Source organism: Geotrypetes seraphini, chromosome 3, assembly GCF_902459505.1.
Source record: "Geotrypetes seraphini chromosome 3, aGeoSer1.1, whole genome shotgun sequence".
NCBI classification, from domain to species: Eukaryota; Metazoa; Chordata; class Amphibia; order Gymnophiona; family Dermophiidae; genus Geotrypetes; species Geotrypetes seraphini.
Genome location: NC_047086.1, coordinates 117,434,118 through 117,453,655, shown reverse-complemented (window position 1 = coordinate 117,453,655; position 19,538 = coordinate 117,434,118). Strand labels below are relative to the sequence as shown.

At 43.0% G+C, this 19,538-nt stretch overlaps 1 protein-coding gene across 2 annotated transcripts in view; it reads left to right on the top strand.

The window, feature by feature from the left end:
• Positions 1-901: 901 nt before the first annotated feature.
• The window catches only part of RHAG (Rh associated glycoprotein), a 112,672-nt gene continuing 94,035 nt past the window's right edge, over positions 902-19,538 (top strand). For both annotated transcript variants that reach the window (XM_033939515.1, XM_033939514.1), the window contains exon 1: positions 902-1,132. In XM_033939515.1, coding sequence (XP_033795406.1) covers positions 961-1,132 — 172 coding nt within the window. In that variant the 5' untranslated portion in view covers positions 902-960. The remainder of the gene's footprint in view (positions 1,133-19,538) is intronic.

Genomic DNA, 19,538 nt, shown 5'->3' with positions numbered 1-19,538 from the left:
ATATAATTTCTTCCTTTGTCATTATTTTCTGATCTTTTTAGTATATTCTCAGTATTTAACAATACATTCGATAAACAGTGAACAGAAAGGCAGCAATTACACAGATGCTAATATCATTTGAAATCTTTGGGGAAGCAAAAATGAAATTACGTTATGCACGTCCTGAAAAGCATAAAAATGAGAGAACAATTTGGGGGAAAAAAATGATTTAAATAACCAACCTCTTAGCACAAGAGAGAGAAAGAGAGTTTCATAAGAATCTCCTTACTGGCTAAGACCAATGGTCTACCTAGCCTAGTAACCTGTCCTCACGGTGGCCAATCCAGGTCACTAGTACTTTGCAAAACCCCAAAGAGTAGCAAAATTTCATGCTACCGATCCAGGGCAAACAGTGGCTTCCCCCATGTCTGTCTCAATAACAAACTGTGGACTTTTCCTTCAGGAACTTGTCCAAACCTTTCTTAAAACCAGCTACGCTATCCACTCTTACCACAACCTCTGACTTAAGAACATAAGAATAGCCACAGTGCACGAGAGAGAGAGCTAGAGCTAGCTGAAAGATCTACAGTTATTGCAGACTCTTTTTTTTATCTGGTACAAGTTTCTTGCACATGTTACCTTCAATGAACCAGAATATAATGGGGTTGTTGTTACAGAATCAAACTGCCCTTGAAAAATACAAGGATTATTATGAGAAAAAAGCCCCACAACATTGTTATATAGTCTCAACTTAAAATCTGAATTTTAGAGCTTCCTACGTGAAATGCATTTTGGATACACAATTTAGCCTGAAGAATCTTCTTTCTTGGTCTTACCCCTCCCATGAGTGGGTGTGACAAGCTCTTTTTTTTTTTTTTTTACCAAGTCAGTTTCCACTGGATTATACAGTCCATTAAAAAAACAGCAAAACTCTCTCTTTATCAGCAACTTGCAGGACTCAGGACTCTTAAGCAGTATACCATGGCTTCACCCTTTGCAACCAACATGAGGTTCAAGTTCCCAGCGTTAGCCATCAGTCTTCAGATTATACTTATTATTTTGTTTGGGATATTTGTAAGGTATGACACTAACCATGAACATGGTCATGAAAACAGAACTGCAGAGGAAGACCAATTCATTACCCTGTACCCCTGTAAGTATTCCCCTCTTTTTTTTATACAATGGCTTTTCTGTTATGATCAAATTCATAAAAACATTCACTGTAAAAGCATTCATTGATTAGAACTAACAATGCAAAATCCACATAGAAACAACCTATAAAAAGTGGTGCATCTCACAAGCTTTATATATAAACCCTAAACCCTTTTTCTGCTTTTAGTTATTCTTGAAATGATTTATTACAAATTCAAAGTCATTAAAAATCTAATTTCTACAATCTACCTTATGTTTAATAATTGTTTTTATTTGCTATAAACCATTGTCACTAAATTTGTGTATTTTTATTATTAATAATGTACAGAACTGTAGCAGGTTTTGTGGGGAAGTTTTCTTAGGCTGCCATTAAGATGTATTATTTTTCTGTAAACTTACATTGGGTTGTACTAAGCAGCATAAGAGCATTTTACCATGGGCTAGCAAGGTAAATGCTCTGATGCTCATAGGAATTCAGTGAGCATCAAAGCATTTACCTCACCGGCCCGCGGTAAAATGCTATTACGCTACTTAGTAAAAGGAGCCCCTAGTTATTAGTAGCTATATCTCATTGCATAAAACGGGACCTGTGCTAACTACACCCTTTATGATGTAACTTAAAAATTATTTATGTTATATAATTTAATGATACATATCTCCAGTGTTTGTTAATTGTTTATTGTCCAGCTAATCAGGGCAGGCTCAAGGGACTATGGCATTCTGAGCCAACTTTTGGTTGGTCCCATGCCCTGTGCAGCTCCCCCCACCCCCATATCACTCTCTTCCCACCACTGGTTTACCTTTAAATATGGTTGATCTCTCATGAGTACTGACAACCCTTCATCTAACGCTGCCTGCATCAGTTCAAGTGTCTGCCCTCTGTCTCAACCCTGCAGAAACAGGAAGTTATGTCAAAGTGAATCAGGGTGGAGTGTGGCAGAGTGTAAACTGAAGCTGGAGCAGATAGTGTTAGGTGAAATGCTCCCAAAGGCTGATTCTCTAAACGGGTGTCCCAATTGTAGACGGCGGTAGGCGCCCTACCGCTGTTTAGCAGCCAATCGGGACGCGTGTTAAAAAAAAAAAATCCTGAGGCAGGACATTTACACTGTAGGCATTTGTCGCAGGTGCAGGGAGATGCCTACTGACATTTAAGCTTGTCCAAGGCTGGGCATGAGTGTGGTTTCTCCTAGAAGTAACCTTGGGCAAGATTAAGCGGCCCTAGTTATCTCGCTAGGGCTGCGACAGACACCTGAAATGTAGGCCAGCAAAATGCTGACCTACATTTCTAAAGTTAAAAGTAGACGTGGCTGGCTGATCCGATCGCTGGAAGGGAATCCCCAGTCATCTGAGCCAGCAGGCCTTGCCTGCAGGCTCAGCTGATTGAGGGAGGGGGGGATATCCCTGCAGTGATCAGCTGAGTGGCTGTGGCAGGGGACCCCCCCAACAAGTACCCCAAAATTGACAGCAAGGATATCCACTCCCTCCTGCCAACACTCCTGAAGTGGCAACACCCCCGGAACCCCTGACAACCCTCTATTGAGGCCCGGCAGGAAAGATGCCCACTCCCTCTTGCTGACACCCCCTCCGGCATAGTGGTGACACCCCACCAACTGCCTACATCCCCAAACATCACGGCCCCCTGACACTCCCTGAACATCAAGGCCTCCGCTCTGGCACCCCCCCCCAAACCTCCAGATGCCCATCCCAACACCCTATGCCCTGTACCTTTTGTAAAAGTCTGGCTGGAAGGATACTTACCCCCTCCAGCCAGCAGGCCCGCCTCTTCAAAATGGTAGGCCTTCCCCATGCCTTTTTGTTCATTATACCAACATATCTAAAGGCAGCTTTTGCGGATGAGATCTCCAAACCATGGTCCAACAGCAGTCGCCCGCTGAAGAGTTGATTTCAGCGAGCAACTGCTGTTGGATCATGGTTTGGAGATCTCATCCACATAAGCTGCCTTTAGATATGTTGGTATAATGAACAATAAGGAATGGAGCCGTAACCAGTGAAGCTCCTGAGGACGCCTTTGTGGCGAAACACAGAAGCGTGTTGAGCATTATCATTGCTCATGATTTGACAACATTTATGGCACTATGGAATGATAAACAAAGATTTGTGAGAAGGAAATTGAATCAATTGAGGAACATCTGCAATAAGAAACATTAAGTTCAATTTTTGCTGCTAACATAGGAATATACGGGTGAACATTTCATAGAACTGTAACAGGATACATTTTAATTGAATTCAATGAACTGGTGGGCTCTGTTTGTTTGATTGATGATGTTTGTAATGTAATGAAATTTGATAAGTTATATAATTAATTTTTGAGTCTTTACTTCATTAATAAATGATATATTATACTATTATATTCGCTTTCTGAGTTTTGAGGTATTTATATATAGTATTAAAGCTACTGAGAGGCATTGATAAGTCCCAGTGGGTAAAATGCTTATTTTTTAGGGATATCTTGAAAATGTGGCCTATTTGCAGCCTCAGGGACTAAACTTTGAGAAGCCCGCATTACAGAAATCGGCTCATTAGGGCAGTGTGTTTTTGTGTCCCCCCTCATTATTATAGCTATATGTAATAAAGTTTAACATTTAAAACTATGATATCCGATTGGGCAGTTTTACAGGATTATTCTGAGTGGGATGTTGGGGTGATCATAATTATTGAACCTGATTATCAAAATCTCAGAGGGAGCTAGCTGGAAGTCCAAATGTTGATGGAAGTGGGAGGATCTAGTGCAGTGTTTTTCAACCTTTTTTGGGCAAAGGCACACTTGTTTCATGAAAAAAATCACGAGGCACACCACCATTAGAAAATGTTAAAAAATTTAACTCTGTGCCTATATTGACTATATATAAAGTAATTCTCTTGAATAGGAATCAAATAAACACAAAGAAAGTATTTTATAATTACTTTATTATGAAATATTAAGTAAACAGAATAGTGAAAAATTATAAAATACTTTATTCAGTGCGAAACCTGGGCCTGTTTGGCTGAACACAAAGCTGATATTCTGGCTGGAATCGAAGAAAGACACACACGTAGCTCTTCGTCAACAGCTCTCAGTCTCTCTCTGTATTTGGTTTTTATAGCATACAAAAATAGACAAATATACCCTCCATCCTTTTTATTAAACCACAATAGCAGTTTTTAGCGCAGGGAGCTGCGCTGAATGCCCAGCGCTGCTCTTGACGCTCATAGGCTCCCTGCGCTAAAAACCACTATTGCGGTTTAGTAAAAGGTGACCATATTGTAAAATATAGACAGCAGATATAAATTCAGAACTGTGCATAGTAAGTGAAGGGAAGTTTTCATCTCTGGGAATTTACCCAGTTAACTATTAAGTTATTTGGGCAAATTCCTTTGAAAACTGTGGTAATACTGCCTCCACTTTGCTAAATTTAAAATAAAATCATTTTTCCTACCTTGTCTGGTGATTTCTGGTTGCACTTTCTTCTTCTGACTGTGCATCCAATCTTTCTTCCCTTCTATCAGCCTGTATGCTTTCTCTCCTCCACACCTCATTCCCTCCCCCAACTTTTTCTTCCTCTCTCCCTGACCTTTCTTTCTTTTTTTCTGTTTCTCTTCTTTCCTTCTGTTTCCCTGCCTTGCCCCCTTTCTTTCTTTCTCCCTGCCGTTCCCCAAGCCACTGCCACTGCCGCTGCCGCTGCCATCGGGGAACAGGACCCACCAATGGATAACAGGCCCCAAAGCCGACGCCGACGCATGCTCTCCCTGACGTCAATTCTGCAATCGGAGAGGAAGTTCCGCCCAGCCAGGCAGCGATTGGCTAGCCCGAACTTCCTCTCCGACTGCAGAATTGACGTCGGGGAGAAGAAGACTTATCGGCTCGATAGATTAGATTGCCAAGACAAAGTGAGTCCTAGGTGATCGACTCACTTTGCCTTGGCGAGCTACTGGCACCCCTGCCTCGGGCCCCCTGTCAGCTCCGGGCCCCTGAATTCAGGACTGGTAGTACTGCCCTGATGGCGGCCCTGCGGCACACCAGGCAACATCTCGCGGCAAACTAGTGTGCCGCGGAACAGCAGTTGAAAAACACTGATCTAGTGTACCAAGGTAGGATAATGGGAGCATTTTGAGGGTGCGGTACGAGTCCACGGTCCACATCTGCATGACCAGCTTCCTCCCCTGATGTCAACTTCTTGTTCCAGGGCAGGAGATGGCAGCGCCAACAGCAGCATATATGTCAGGGGTCTCAAAGTCCCTCCCTGAGGGCCGCAATCCAGTTGGGTTTTCAGGATTTCCCCAATGAATATGCATGAGATCTATGTGCTTGCACTGTTTTCAATGCATATTCATTGGGGAAATCCTGAAAACCCAACTGGATTGTAGCCCTCAATGAGGGACTTTGAGATCCCTGATGTATGTGGATCGCAGCCCTGTGACTGCTTCATGCATGCTTCTCCACCACTGCCTGGAAGAGGAAGTGCTCCACTCCGGAGGGCTGCCGAGCCAAGTACCCCACTGGGGAGAGAAAGGCACAAGGTGAAGGTGTGCCTAAGGCACCGTAATATACTTGTACTGTCCCTGTGTTCCAAATTCAGACCAGAGCAGAGGTACCACTTTGCCCTACTGAGTAAAACTGGAAGCAGGAAGCAGAGGTACCTCAGGCTGCTCCATCTTCCCTGTATTTTGAAACCCAACTCACACTATGTTCTGTGAGAGACACATCACTCAATGGTTTATAGCATGAGCCAGATCCTGGGCTTCAGGGTAAGAAAGGCCTGAGGTATTGTTGTTGTTCCTCCTTCCTTTTGCCAGCACTGTTCTGAGATGGAAAATAAGTATCAGTAGGGAAGCAGAGCAAATTCATGACTTTAGTCTCCAGTACCTGTTAACCAAATTGATGATTTTCAGTTTCAACCAATACTGTATATCTGATCTTAAGATTAGGGTTGATTTTGTTCAGGTTTGATTTGTTAAAAAAATAAAAATCAGATGTCCTGATTATAATTTATGAAAATATGGTCAACCCTTCAGTACACTCCTTTTAAACTAAACTAAACTAAAACTTAGCCTTATAAATCGGGTCTTCAACCATGGGAAACTCGACACGGTTAACAATAAATTAATTTAAAAAAAACCTAAAATACATGGAAATTAATTTTCAAAGTGTTTAGCAAATAGAAAAGTTTTCAAGGATTTACAAAAAGATTGGAAGGAACTAAGACACCTCAAAATCAAAGGAAGACCACTCCATAATTGGGAGAATTTAAAAGCCAAAGAGAGGCTGAAATTATTGATTCCTTTTAATTCCTTTCTTGGAAGGGAGGGAAAGTTTAAATTGTTGAGTACCTCTCGCATATGAAAATCTATAAACGTTCCATAGAGGAGGAACAAGAGGAATAAAAATACCATGTAAAATTTTAAAGATAATACATATATACATTTAAACTGAATTCTGAGATAAACTGGGAGCCAATGAAGGCTCAAAAGCAAGGGAGTCACATGGTCAAATTTGCTTTTTCCATAAATCAACTTTGCAGCGGTATTCTGAATCAATTGTAGTTGTTGGAGACAGATCTTTGTGATGCCAAGATAAATAGCATTACAATAATCTAGACGAGAAAGTACAATTGATTGAACCAGAACAGAAAAGTGACTTCAAGTTTCAAGTTTCAAGTTTCAAGTTTATTATATTGTTTGATTAAACGCTTTTAAAATTTCAAAGCGTTTTACATAAATAAAATAAAGTGGACTTACTTATACAATTACTATTCATATAAACAAACTGGGAAACAAATTTAGACAAGAAGACAGCTGATAACAATGGGAAGGTGGGGAGGAAATACAATATTTATTTAAAGATTACATAAAAGGGAAACACATTGGGGAGATAAGGGGAAAAATGAGAGACCGAAAGGAAGTCTAGAAAAATGAAAATTTGTAATCTGTCAATTAAAAGCTTCTTTAAAAAGAAGACATTTAAGGTTCTTGATGAAAAAGAGATCTAACCTTCCTCAGCATTCGTAAATTAAAAAAACATTTCTTAACCAGAGAGTTTATCTGATCCTTAAAGGTAAGGGAAGAGTCGAAAAGTATTCCCAAAATCTTGGAGGAGAACTTAATTTGTAAGGAGGCTCCAGAGTCCAGAAGTACAGTGGGAGGGAGATAGACCAATTTTGGGCCTAACCACAAAAGTTTAGTTTTGGCTGCATTTAACTTCATCTGGACAGACATAGCCCAAGCTTGAAGTTTGGATATGCAATGGTTTATTTTAAAAGTTAAATTGGTAATATTTAAATCAACCTCAACAATTTAAAGATATCATCCGCATAGGTAAAAAGCGTTCCCCAAGCTGACAACTATACGTGTTCAAAGTAGTCATATAAAGATTGAACAAAATTGGGGAAGGTGGAGAGCCCTGGGGAACCCCGCAAGGAGGCTGCTAGGAGTTAGAAATATTGTCATCAATACTGACTGAATAAGAATGAGACAATAAAAATTTAGAGAACCAAACAAGGACAACTTGATTAAGTCCGATATCTGAAAGTATCTTAAAAATCCACAGGGTACTCAAAATATGTCAAAAAAAATTCCAAGAATAACAGTCCTTTGTGTGAGAGAAATGAACCACAATTCTGAGTAGAACCTGGCACAAGTGAATTCTATAGTCAGTCAATAAGCATCACTGTGGACTAAGCACTGCTATTCTTGCCCTTCATGGGCAGGAACCAATTTATTTATTTTATTTTTTTTACAGTATCCCTAACTCTGCTGTCTCATAGAGGGAGATTCAGGTCTGAGAAAGGACACCAGGTTTATCACTGGATTGCTGCACAGCTTGCTCATTTGAAACTCAGTTGCAGTAAAACTGTCATTATTGTTTATCAATCACTGGAAATTTTTTTGTTATAACATGAAAATAATGTAATTGGCATGAACACACTGTTTATATACTATTCCTGGAAACAAGTGGGATGATTTAGGAAAGGACAGGAAGGACAGCAATCAATATTTTAATTAAGGGCATAGATGAAGAAGTCTCTATCAAATGTCACGGTAGACCCACTGACCCAGAGGCAGCTGTGCAGTGACTTGTGATGAGCCTGGTTTCCGTTCTCAGTCCTGAATATCGCTCTTTGGGACAGCAGAGCTAGGGATACTGTGATAAATCTCCCAGCCCCTGGAAGAGAGGTAATAGTAGTCATTACTCTACTCCACAGTCATATCTGAAGTCTTCCCAAGTGAAGTTCTGCCAATATCAAAAAAACTCCTAAGGGAAGTATTGGATAATATGAGTATGTGAAGATCAATAGGTTCTAAAATATAAATACTATCACATGAATAAATATTACTAATAATCTCACTCTATCACCAGACTATAAATGTTCCAACCAATAACTTTCTTGTAATCTTCTGGATATGGCCAGAATCTCATCCTTTTGTAATCCGTCTACAACCGCAAGGTATTGGCAGAATAAAAGAAACTAACCCCCTCTACTCTGAAACCGCACTAGTGGTTTTCAGCGCAGAGAGCCGTGCTGAATGGCTCGCGCTACTCCCGACACTCATTGAGTTCCTATGAGTGTCGAGGGCAGTGTGGGCCATTCAGTGCGACTCTCTGTGCTAAAAACCACTAGTGCAGTTTCGTAGAAGAGGGGGTAATGTAATTTAAACAGAGAACGATTTTTCTGTCTCTCTAAATCAGTGATTCCCAACCCTGTCCTGGAGGAACACCAGGCCAATCGGGTTTTCAGGCTAGCCCTAATGAATATGCATGAGAGAGATTTGCATATGATGGAAGTGATAGGCATGCAAATTTGCTTCATGCATATTCATTAGGGCTAGCCTGAAAACCCAATTGGCCTGGTGTTCCTCCAGGACAGGGTTGGGAACCACTGCTCTAAATTATATGTGGATGGTCAACATTTTTTTTTTATACACCAGCTGCAGCATTTAAATACTTTTCAGATAGCGTAAGTAGATTGCAAAGGGCACTGAATATGTTTATGTCTATTAAAAATTTGACATACCACTCCCACATTTTCATGGCCTAAGCCAGGGGTAGGCAATTCCATTCCTCGAGAGCCAGAGCCAGGTCAGGTTTTCAGGATCTCCACCATGAATATGTATGAGATGGATTTGCATGCACTGCCTCCTTGAGATGCAAATCTATCTCGTGCATATTTATTGTGGATATCCTGAAAACCTAACCTGGCTCTGGCTCTGAGGACCGAAATTGCCTACCCCTGGCCTAAGCGGTTTACAATATAACAATTAAAAACAGAAAGGAACTCCACTGAACATATTCTGATAGGAAAGAAAGAGATAGAGAAAGATACAAGATAACAAGTATGAAAAACAAAAAAGAAAAATTACTTTAAAAATAAAAATAGAGTGCATTTAAGCAAATTAAAAATTTTAACAATAGAAAAAATTTAAAATAAATTAAAATAATGTTCCAAATGTTCCAATTGTGCAAGTCACCGTCTAGGCTTTGGCGAAGATATACAAATGCCCAGGACTCCCGCTCCCAACGGGGCCAATTCCCCGTCTGTGTGCTGCTCTTCATCGTTGGTCTCCGCCGCAATCCTGAGCAGAGAGATCCCTTAGCTGGATGGGCTGTAGTGATAGGTGGTTACGGCATCAGCATAAGTACATAAGAACATAAGAAGTTGCCCCCGCTGAGTCAGACCAGAGGTCCATCCTGCTCAGCGGTCCGCTCCTGCGGCGGCCCATCAGGCCTAATGCCTGAACAGTGGTCCCTGATTAATTTTGTAACTTACCTCTAATCCCATCCCTATAATCTACCTCTACTCTTATCTGTACCCCTCAATCCCTTTGTCTTCGAATTACCTATCCAAAGCTTCTTTGAACCCCTGTAGCGTGTTCCTGTTTATCACATCCTCTGGTAGCACGTTCCATGTATTTACCACCCTCTGTGTGAAAAAGAACTTCCTGGCGTTTGTTCTAAACCTCTCCCCTTTCAGTTTCTCTGAATGCCCCCTTGTACTTGTTGATCCCCTTAATTTGAAAAATCTGTCCCTGTCTATTTTTTCTATGCCCTTCATGATCTTGAAGGTTTCTATCATGTCTCCTCTAAGTCTCCGCTTTTCCATGGAGAAAAGCCCTAGCTTTTTCAGTCTGTCAGTATATGAGAGGTCCTCCATGCCCTTTATTAGCTTAGTTGCTCTTCTCTGGACCCTCTCAAGTACCTCCATGTCCTTCTTGAGGTACGGCGACCAGAACTGTACACAGTACAACATGGGGCGGGCGCACCATAGCACGATATAGTGGCAGGATGACTTCCTTTGTCCTGGTCGTAATACCCTTCTTAATGATACCCAACATTCTGTTTGCTTTCCTTGAGGCCGTGGCACACTGCGCCGACGCCTTCAATGTTGTGTCTACCATCACTCCCAGGTCTCTTTCAAGGTCGCTCACCCTTAGCGCTGATCCCCCCATTTTGTAAGTGAACATTGCTTTTTTTTTCCCTATATGCATGACCTTGCATTTCCCTATGTTGAAACTCATTTGCCACTTTTTGGCCCATTTTTCCAGTGTTGTCAGATCTTTTTGGAGATCTTCATAGTCCTCCATGTTATTGACCTTGCGATATAGTTTGGTATCATCCGCAAATTTAATAACCTCACACTTTGTTCCTGCCTCCAGGTCGTTAATGAATATATTGAATAGGAGCGGTCCCAGCACCGACCCCTGTGGAACTCCGCTCGTGACGCATTGCCAGTCTGAGTAATGTCCCTTTACTCCAACCCTCCATTTCCTGTCCGCCAGCCAGTTTTTGATCCATCGGTGGACCTCCCCTTGCACCCCATGGTTCCATAGCTTCCTTAGTAGTCTTTCATGTGGCACCTTGTCGAAGGCTTTTTGGAAGTCAAGGTAAATGATATCTATGGATTCCCCTTTATCCACCTGGCTGGTTACCCCCTCAAAGAAGTACAATAAGTTCGTGAGGCATGACCTACCCTTGCAGAAGCCATGCTGGCTCGACTTTAGCTGCCCATAGTTGTCGATGTGTTCCCAGATGCTGTCTTTAATCAGCGCTTCCATCATCTTTCCCAGGACCGAGGTCAAGCTCACCGGCCTGTAGTTTCCTGGGTCTCCCCTTGAGTCTTTCTTGAAGATGGGTGTGACATTTGCTATTTTCCAGACTTCCGGAATCTCTCCAGTCTTTAGGGATAGGTTGCATATTTGTCAAAGTGGCTCAGCTATTTCGTTCCTTAGTTCCTTGAGTAACCTTGGGTGAATGCCATCCGGACCTGGCGATTTGTCGCTCTTTAGCCTGGAGTGGACTGACAAGCAGCTGCCCTATCCTGATAAAATATTGCATCCATTATAAGGAGTACAATCCAGTAGAGTTAGGATGGCTTTTTTGCTCTCTTAAAGTTATCCAGATAATGGTTTGAATATCTCCACTGTTCAAATCATTTCATCCTCCACTGCGTTCTACCTCTGTCCTGCCACAGCACTGTCTAGGATAGCATAAACATGGTCTGGAAGGTATATTCACAACCAAAAGGTTGACCCTAAGTACCCCACAGAAATAAAAAAAATCTGATAAAACCAAAGACACTGTGGAGAAGATAATCAAGATGCAGGCTTTATTAAAAGTTCAATCCAATAATCCATGAAAAGAAATATCTAGGACCCAAATCATTTGGGACTGTGGACCCAACACAGTCTGTGTTTCGACAAAACTGTCTTCCTCAGGGATCCCTAAAGATCCTGGTACAGAGACTTGTGGATCAGAGGCTAAAAGCGACTCTTGGCAAAACTCTGCGCAGTTGGGAAATATTCAATAGCGGGAGAAAAGAAGGTATATTCATAAGAACATAAGAATTGTTGCTGCTGGGTTAGACCAGTGGTCCATCATGTCCAGCAGTCCACTCCTGCGCCAGCCCTTAGGTCAAAGACCAGTACCCTAACTGAGTCTAGCCTTACCTGCGTACGTTCTGGTTCAGCAGGAACTTGTCTAACCTTGTCTTAAATCCCTGGAGGGTAAATTATGTACAGATCGCCTAAAGTTAGATGCTAGTATGCTGCATGCTAACCAGTGGCGTTGTGAGGATGAGAGGTGCCTGGGACTGTGGCACCTCACCCCTGCCCTCAGCTCCACTCTCCATCCCTGTGCTCCTCCGATCCCCTCTGCCATATGCGCACTCCCCCCTTCCTTTCTCCCGTAACTCTAGTTGTTCACTGCCGGGAGCAACAAAAACTTCAACGTGCTCCTCACGACCCCGTCAGCTCTCCCTCTGATGGCAATTCCTATGCGCGGCACCCGGAAGTGGCATCAGCGGAAGAGATGACGCGGTCGCAAGGAGCATGTTGAAGTTGTTGCTCGTGGCGGTGAACAACTAGAGGTATGGGGGAGGGGAAGAGTGGGAAGAGGGGGGTGGCGGAGAGGAGGAGGGGTGCCGGCACCCCCACCAACATTGCACCCGGGGCAGACTGTCCCTCAACCCCCCTTACTACACCGCTTGTGCTAACCATGAATTCTATATCAGCAATTATACATAAAATTGCATTTACTGAATACTAGCATAAGTTGTCATTTATATGCCAACATTTAGGTGTACCTTCTAAAATGGTCTGTTGCTGTCTGTCCTTAGAGTCTTAAAACTTACATACCAACATATCTTACTCCAAGTTAATGAGTCTTCTAATTCAATTCTTGAATACTTTATACACTGTTCGTACACTTTTAACCAAAGACCTCAGAAATACCACTCCAGCGCCCAAAACAAGGTTTTTATCAGCCGCTTGGTCTACTAAATAAGCATCAAAAGATCTAAACAACCATTGTGATAAGTAAAAGTTTAGAGATAAATGAAAGATATAGTGGCGCTAGAAAAGGTTCAAGGAAGAGCGACCATGATGGTAAAGGGGGTGGAACGCCTCTCTTATGGTTAGGGCTTTTCAGCTTGGAAAAGAGACAGCTGAGAGGAGATATGATTGAAGTCTACAGAATCCTGAGTGGAATAGAACGAGTACAAGAGGATAGATTTTTTTACTCCATCAAAAATTACAAAGACTAGGAGACACTCCATGAAGTTACAGGGAAATACTTTTAAAACTAATTGGAGGAAATTTTTTTTCACTCAGAGAATAGTTAAGCTCTGGAACACATTGCCAGAGGATGTGGTAAGAGCGGATAGCGTTACTAGTTTTAAGAAAGGTTTGGACAAGTTCCTGGAGGAAAAGTCCATAGTCTGTTATTGAGAAAGACACGGAGGAAGCCACTGCTTGCCCTGGATCAGTAGCATAGAATGTTGCTACTCTTTGGGTTTTGGCCACCGTGAGAATGGGCTACTATGATTGATGGACCATTGGTCTGACCCAGTAAGGCTATTCTCATGTTCTAATTTAATTTTGAGAAAAGAAAAAGAATTAAAATAGATCTTCTAACCTAGATCTATAAGGATTTAACACATAATTCTCCCCACTGATAAAAACCTTGTTTTGGGCAGTAGAGTGGTGTTTCTGAGGTCTTTGGTTAAGAGTGTACGAACAGTATATAAAATATTCAATAATTGAATTAGAAGACTCATTAATTTGGAGTAAGATATGCTGGTATGCAACATTTAGGTGTAACCACTTATGTCAATGGTTGATGTAAATGTATGTGACTCACATGTTACAGTTGCGTGTTTTAAATGACATGAATCTAGAAGCTCAACACTTAAATGTTTGGCACCCCTGACCCACCTATATGTCTCCCTTGTCCAAGCCCCCTTGCAATTAAACACTAAGAGGCTCATAATCAAAACAAAAAAAAACATCTAAAAAGTGGCCAAAATGGGTACTTGGACGATCAAAAAGCCTGATTGTCCAAGTACCCATAACCAAAGCTGGTTTGAGACATATCTAAAACCAGCTTAGGCCTTTCCCCTGCCTCTAAACGCATAGAGCAAAAAGAGACATTTTTAGAGGAGGGGAAAGGGCGGGAGGTGAGCTGACCTACACTTAGTCATACAGCAGGTATAACCAAAGATTTAAGCAGGTTGCCTAGACGGCATTTATACGTTTTGACTTAGACCAAGTCAAAACAGATATAAGTGACGAAAAAGGAGCTGCTGAGCTGATCGCGCCTGGCAACCTGCCTACCACCACCACCAACGATTGCGGCAGAAGGGAGCCCAAGCCCTGGGGCAGGAAGGAGCCCTAGCCCTCCTGCCCCAGCGACTACTTAAACCCTCACCCTGACAATGATTGGGGCAGGAGGGAGCCCAAGCCCTCCTGTCCTGGCGAAGGTCGACACCCCCGAAAGCCCATGCCAATGTGCCTAAGGCCCCACCTACAGGAGGGGCCTAAGACTACTGGGATGATTCCGGTTGGCCCAGGTGCCTCATGCCCAGCCCATGTGCCTAATGCCCCGTCCACAGGAGGGACCTAAGGCTACTGGGCCAATCAGGCCCTAAGGCCGCCATTCAACGGATAGCGGGCCTGCCAGATGGATGGGCTTGGGACTCGTCCATCCGTACAACTTTCTGAAGGTACGGGAGGTGTGGGTGTGTGTGGGGGGTCAAGAGGTTATCAGGGGGTCATGGGTCAGCAGGTGGGTGGCCGATCAGGGGTTCTGGGGGGCGATCATGGGGGGGGGCCGAGGGCAGGAGGGCCTGGGATCTTAGTGGGGGTGGGGGGTAGGGGTTTCACCGGGGCAGGAGAGCTTGGGCTCCCTCCTGCCCCAATCGTTGTTGTGGGGGGCGATTCTGGATTCTGTAACCGGTGTTTTTTTTGAAAGACACTGGTTACAGAATCCAGCTTTTAGGCAAAGGACTGGCCCCTCCTTTGCCTAAAAGCCCTTGTTTTGGGAATTTGGGACTTAGGCTTTTTTTAGGTTGATTATATGGTGTAAGTTTAGATGTAGTGGTGATGTGGGTGTTTAAACAGATGAACGTAGAGGCAGGCCATTATAAAAAAAAAACCTCCTTTTGGAGGTTTTTTTTGAGAATGGACATTTTCCCTGCTTCTACTTTCAACGTTTAGGGCCTTAGGCCAAAAGGGGACTTAGACTTTTTTTTTTTATTATACCCCTCCACAGATTTTAATCTCTAACTGGTTAATATTCAAAATGATTTAACATATCATAAGAATAGCCATACTGGCTCAGACCAATGGTCCATCTAGTCCAGTATTGTGTTTCCAACAGTGGCCAATCCAAGTCAGAAGTACCAGGTGGAAACCCAAATAGTAGCAACATTCCATGCTACCAATAGCAGACTATGGATTTTTCTCCAAGAACTTGTCCAAGCCTTGTTTTTTTAAACCCAGCTATGCTAATAGGTTCCAGAGCTTAACTATTCTATGAGTAAAATAATATTTCTCCTGTTTGTGACCTGGATTGGCCACTTGGTTTTTGCCAGGTACTTTTGACCTGAGTTGGCCACTTTTGGCAGCAGGATACTGTGTGAGATGGACTATTGATCTGACCTAGTATAGCTTTTTATATGTTCTTATGCCATTGCTGTGTATAAAGGATGGATATTTGTAAATTAAAATGGGCTAACTAAAAATTTCTCATCTCTATGCTTAGCCACATTATGATACATGGGGCTCCTTTTACGAAGCCGCACTAGTAGTTTAATGTGCGTAATAGCGCGCTAAACCGCCAGATGCGCGGGGGTTAGCGCATGATGAAAAGTCACGCGTGTTAAACCCGCTAATGTGCCTTCGTATAAGGAGCCCATAATGTTTTTATTTGAAAAATTGCTGTCATTAAAAGCATCTATGGGGAGGCTTTCCTTTGGCAATTTTCGGAGGGAAAGTGTGCTCATATTTCCACTTTTAAAGTTGAGGTGAAGTCCATGGGTAAAAAGTATTTGCAAACCTTGCAGCTATTTATGCAATACAAATATTGGTCCAAAAGAGGGTGCTTTTAATAGGCACTTCAGCGTTTTATTAAACCGCATGTTGTATACTGTATGTGCATAAACATATACACATACACTGTATATGTTTATCCAACCTCGGTGTAGGAATTCACAGTGGTAGAGTCTGGACTTATATGTGCAGTATGTTCAAAAGCAGCCATGAATATGAACATGTACTTTCTCTGGGATGATTCTTTCCTTTTTACAATGTGTGCATGCTTGTCACACTAGTGAAATGGCCTAGGCTTCTAAGGCTCTTAATTTAGACACACTGGACAATGTTCTATGTACAGACAGTCCCCTGGTTAAGAACAAGTTATGTTTCTAAAGCCATTCTTAAGTAGGATTTGCATGTATCTCAGAACTTGCAGATTTTAAGATTCTTGCTGTTTACCTCTGCTCACAGCTGATAAAAGGGCCAACTGTCCCTCTAAGGTACAGCATGCACAAGCACACACTGTTCTTAATGTGGCCATGCGTCACTCCTGAATCTGCTTCAGCAGAAGTGTAGGAGTCTATGCCATTGGAAATACTGTTCAGTGAAATCAAATGAAGCTGCAACCGCGTTCTTAAGTATGAGTCGTATAGTACTTAAGTCAGGCGTCTGTAACTCGAGGACTACCTGTACAGTATACTGTATCATCTAAAAAATAGTTGCAAGAAAGGATGATACACGATTCTATAAAGCAACTATAAAATTAGGCAAAGTTTATAGAATCACCCGTAGCACCCGTCTGTGTGACAAACATTTAGGTGCCACCATTTATGGGCAATGAAAACCAGAACTAAATGCCTTCACATAAGTTGTGCCCAGAACAGGCATATTCTATAACAGTGCACCTAACTTCCAAGAATACTCAATAGAGATCTCTCTGAGGAATGGGATGTTACCAGTGGTATGCCCCAAGGTTCTGTTCTTTTCAATATTTTTGTAAGCAATATTGCTGAAGGGCTGTCAGGTAACATTTGCCTCTTTGCGAATGATATACAAATTTTCAATACAGTAGACACCACTGGTGGTATAAATAACATGAGGAAGGACCTAGTGAAGCTTGAGGAATGGTCTGAAATTTAGCAGCTAAGATTTAATGCTAAGAAATGCAAGGTCATGCATTTGGACTGCAAAAGCCCGAGGGAACAATAAAGTTTAGGGGGTGAAGAATTTATGTACATGAAAGAGGGGTGGGGCTTGGGTGTAATAGAATGTGATAATCTTAAGGTGGCCAAACAGGTTAAAAATTTGACAGTGAAAGCTAGAAGGATGCTAGGGAGCATAGGGAGAGGTATGGCCAGTAGAAAAAAAGGATGCATTGATGCCCCTGCATAAGACTCTGGTGGGACCTCATTTACTGTAGAATATCGTATACAGTTCTGGAAACCACACCTTCATAAAGATATAAACAGGATGGAGTTGGTCCAGAGGAAGGCTACTAAAATGGTCATGGTCTTCATCATAAGGCATGTGGTGACAAACATAAATATCTCAATATGTATACTTTGGAAAAAATACAGGAGAGGTGAGATATGTTAGAGATGTTTAAATACCTATGTGGCATAAATGTACATGAGGTAAGTCTCTTTCTTTTGAAAGGATGATCTAGAACAGGGGTGCCCAATATGTCGATCGCGATCGACCGGTAGATCAGGAAGGCAACGTGAGTCGATTGTGGAGCCCATCCCGGGCTCCGTGATAGACTCGTGTTGCTGTCTCGATCTACCGGGCCGATCAGCCTTCCTCTCCCCGACGTCAAAGACGCCGCTGCCGGTCATACACTTTAGTCTGTTTTTTGTCATTTCGTGGATGGGGGGGGCGATGGTGGCGGCAGCGGCCTGAAAAAGAAATAATCCTGGCCGGGGTCGGTGTCATGCTTCCAGCAGCCTTCCTATCTGGCCCTCTCCGTTCTACCTGCATCCGGCCACAGCCCCTACTCCGCGGCTCTCTTCGGCAACTTGGCAACAGCAGCGATCGACACAAGATTCTGACGTCGAGGCCTACCATCTGTGAGTCCCACTTGTTTCAACTTCCTTTTTCCACCAAGGCTGGACTCGCAGAGGGAAGGTCTCGATGTCGGCAGCCTGTCTTGATCACCGTTGATGACAAGTTGCGGAAGAGGGCCGCAGGGCAGGGTGTGTGGCTGGATGCAGGTGTAAGGGAGAGGGCCAGATGCAGGACTCGTGGGTGAGGGAGGAGAAGAGAGAGAGAAAGAGAGAGGGGAAGGAAACAAAAGGAAATATTTCATACTGGGCTGGGCCGGAGTGGAGGGAGGGTGGAAAGATTCTGGCTACAAGGTGCAGTAACAAAGGAAAAAGGGGGGGGGGAGCTGAAAATGGAGATAGTGACACAAAGAAGAGAAAGGGTAAGCAGGACCTACTGAATAAGGGTAGAGATACAGAGGGGACATCCTGAAAGCAGGGGTGGTGGTTTAACACAGAGGGAGAAATCCTGAAAAGGGGTTACATGGGTTTACAGAGGAAGGCAATGCTGAAAGAGGCTAGATTGGCACACAGAGGGAATAATACTGAAATGCAGGGTTGATGGGGATACAGATGGAGCAATGTTGAAAAGGGGGAGAGGAGATAGGGTATACAGAGAGGGAGCAATGCTTAAGGGAGATAGTGCTGAAAAAGAGGAGGTGAAATAGAGACATAGAAGTAATGCTGAAAAAGGGGGGTGGGAGATAAAGATATTGAAAGGGCAAATGGTGAACATGGGGTAAAGACAAGGACAGAGACAAATGATTCTGAAAAAATAGTGAGATAGGGATATAGGTGAGATGGACACAAAGAAGGGTGATGCTGGAAAATAGGTGGAATGGTAATTCTGACAGACACAGAAGGGAAATGCTGGATCAAGGAGAGATGGTGCTCAGGCTAGATGGAATGGGGAGAAATGCCTGGTTGGCTCGGAACTTCCTCTCCTACGTCAGAATTGACATCGGGGAGCGGAATGCTAGTCAGCGCGATGCTTCTGCAGGGAGAGCTTGGGGTGGCAGTGGCTTGGGGGCTATTCCCCGATGGTGGCGGCGGCAAACCGAGTGGCTTGGGGGAGGGCAGGGAGAAAGAAAGAAAGGGGGCAGGTAGGGAGACAGAATAAAAAAGTTGGGGGAGAGAATGAGGTCTGGAGGAGAGGAAACATACAGGAGGCTAAAAGAAAGGAAGAAAGATTGGATGTACAGTCAGAAGAAGAAAGTACAACCAGAGATTCGTGAAATCACCAAACAAAAAAAGTAGGAAAAATGATTTTATTTTCAGTTTAGTGATCAAAATGTGTCTGTTTTGAGAATTTAGATCTGCTGTCTATATTTTGCACTATGGCTCCCTTTTATTAAACCGCAATAGCGGTTTTTAGTGCAGGGAGCCTATGAGCATCGAGAGCAGCAAGGGGCATTCAGCGCAACTCCCTGTGCTAAAAAATGCTATTGCGGTTTAGTAAAAAGGGAGGGGGGTATATTTGTCTATTTTTGTATGGTTGTTACTGAGGTGACATTGCATAGAGTCATCTGCCGTGACCTCTTTGAAAAAAAACCGGGAATATGAATG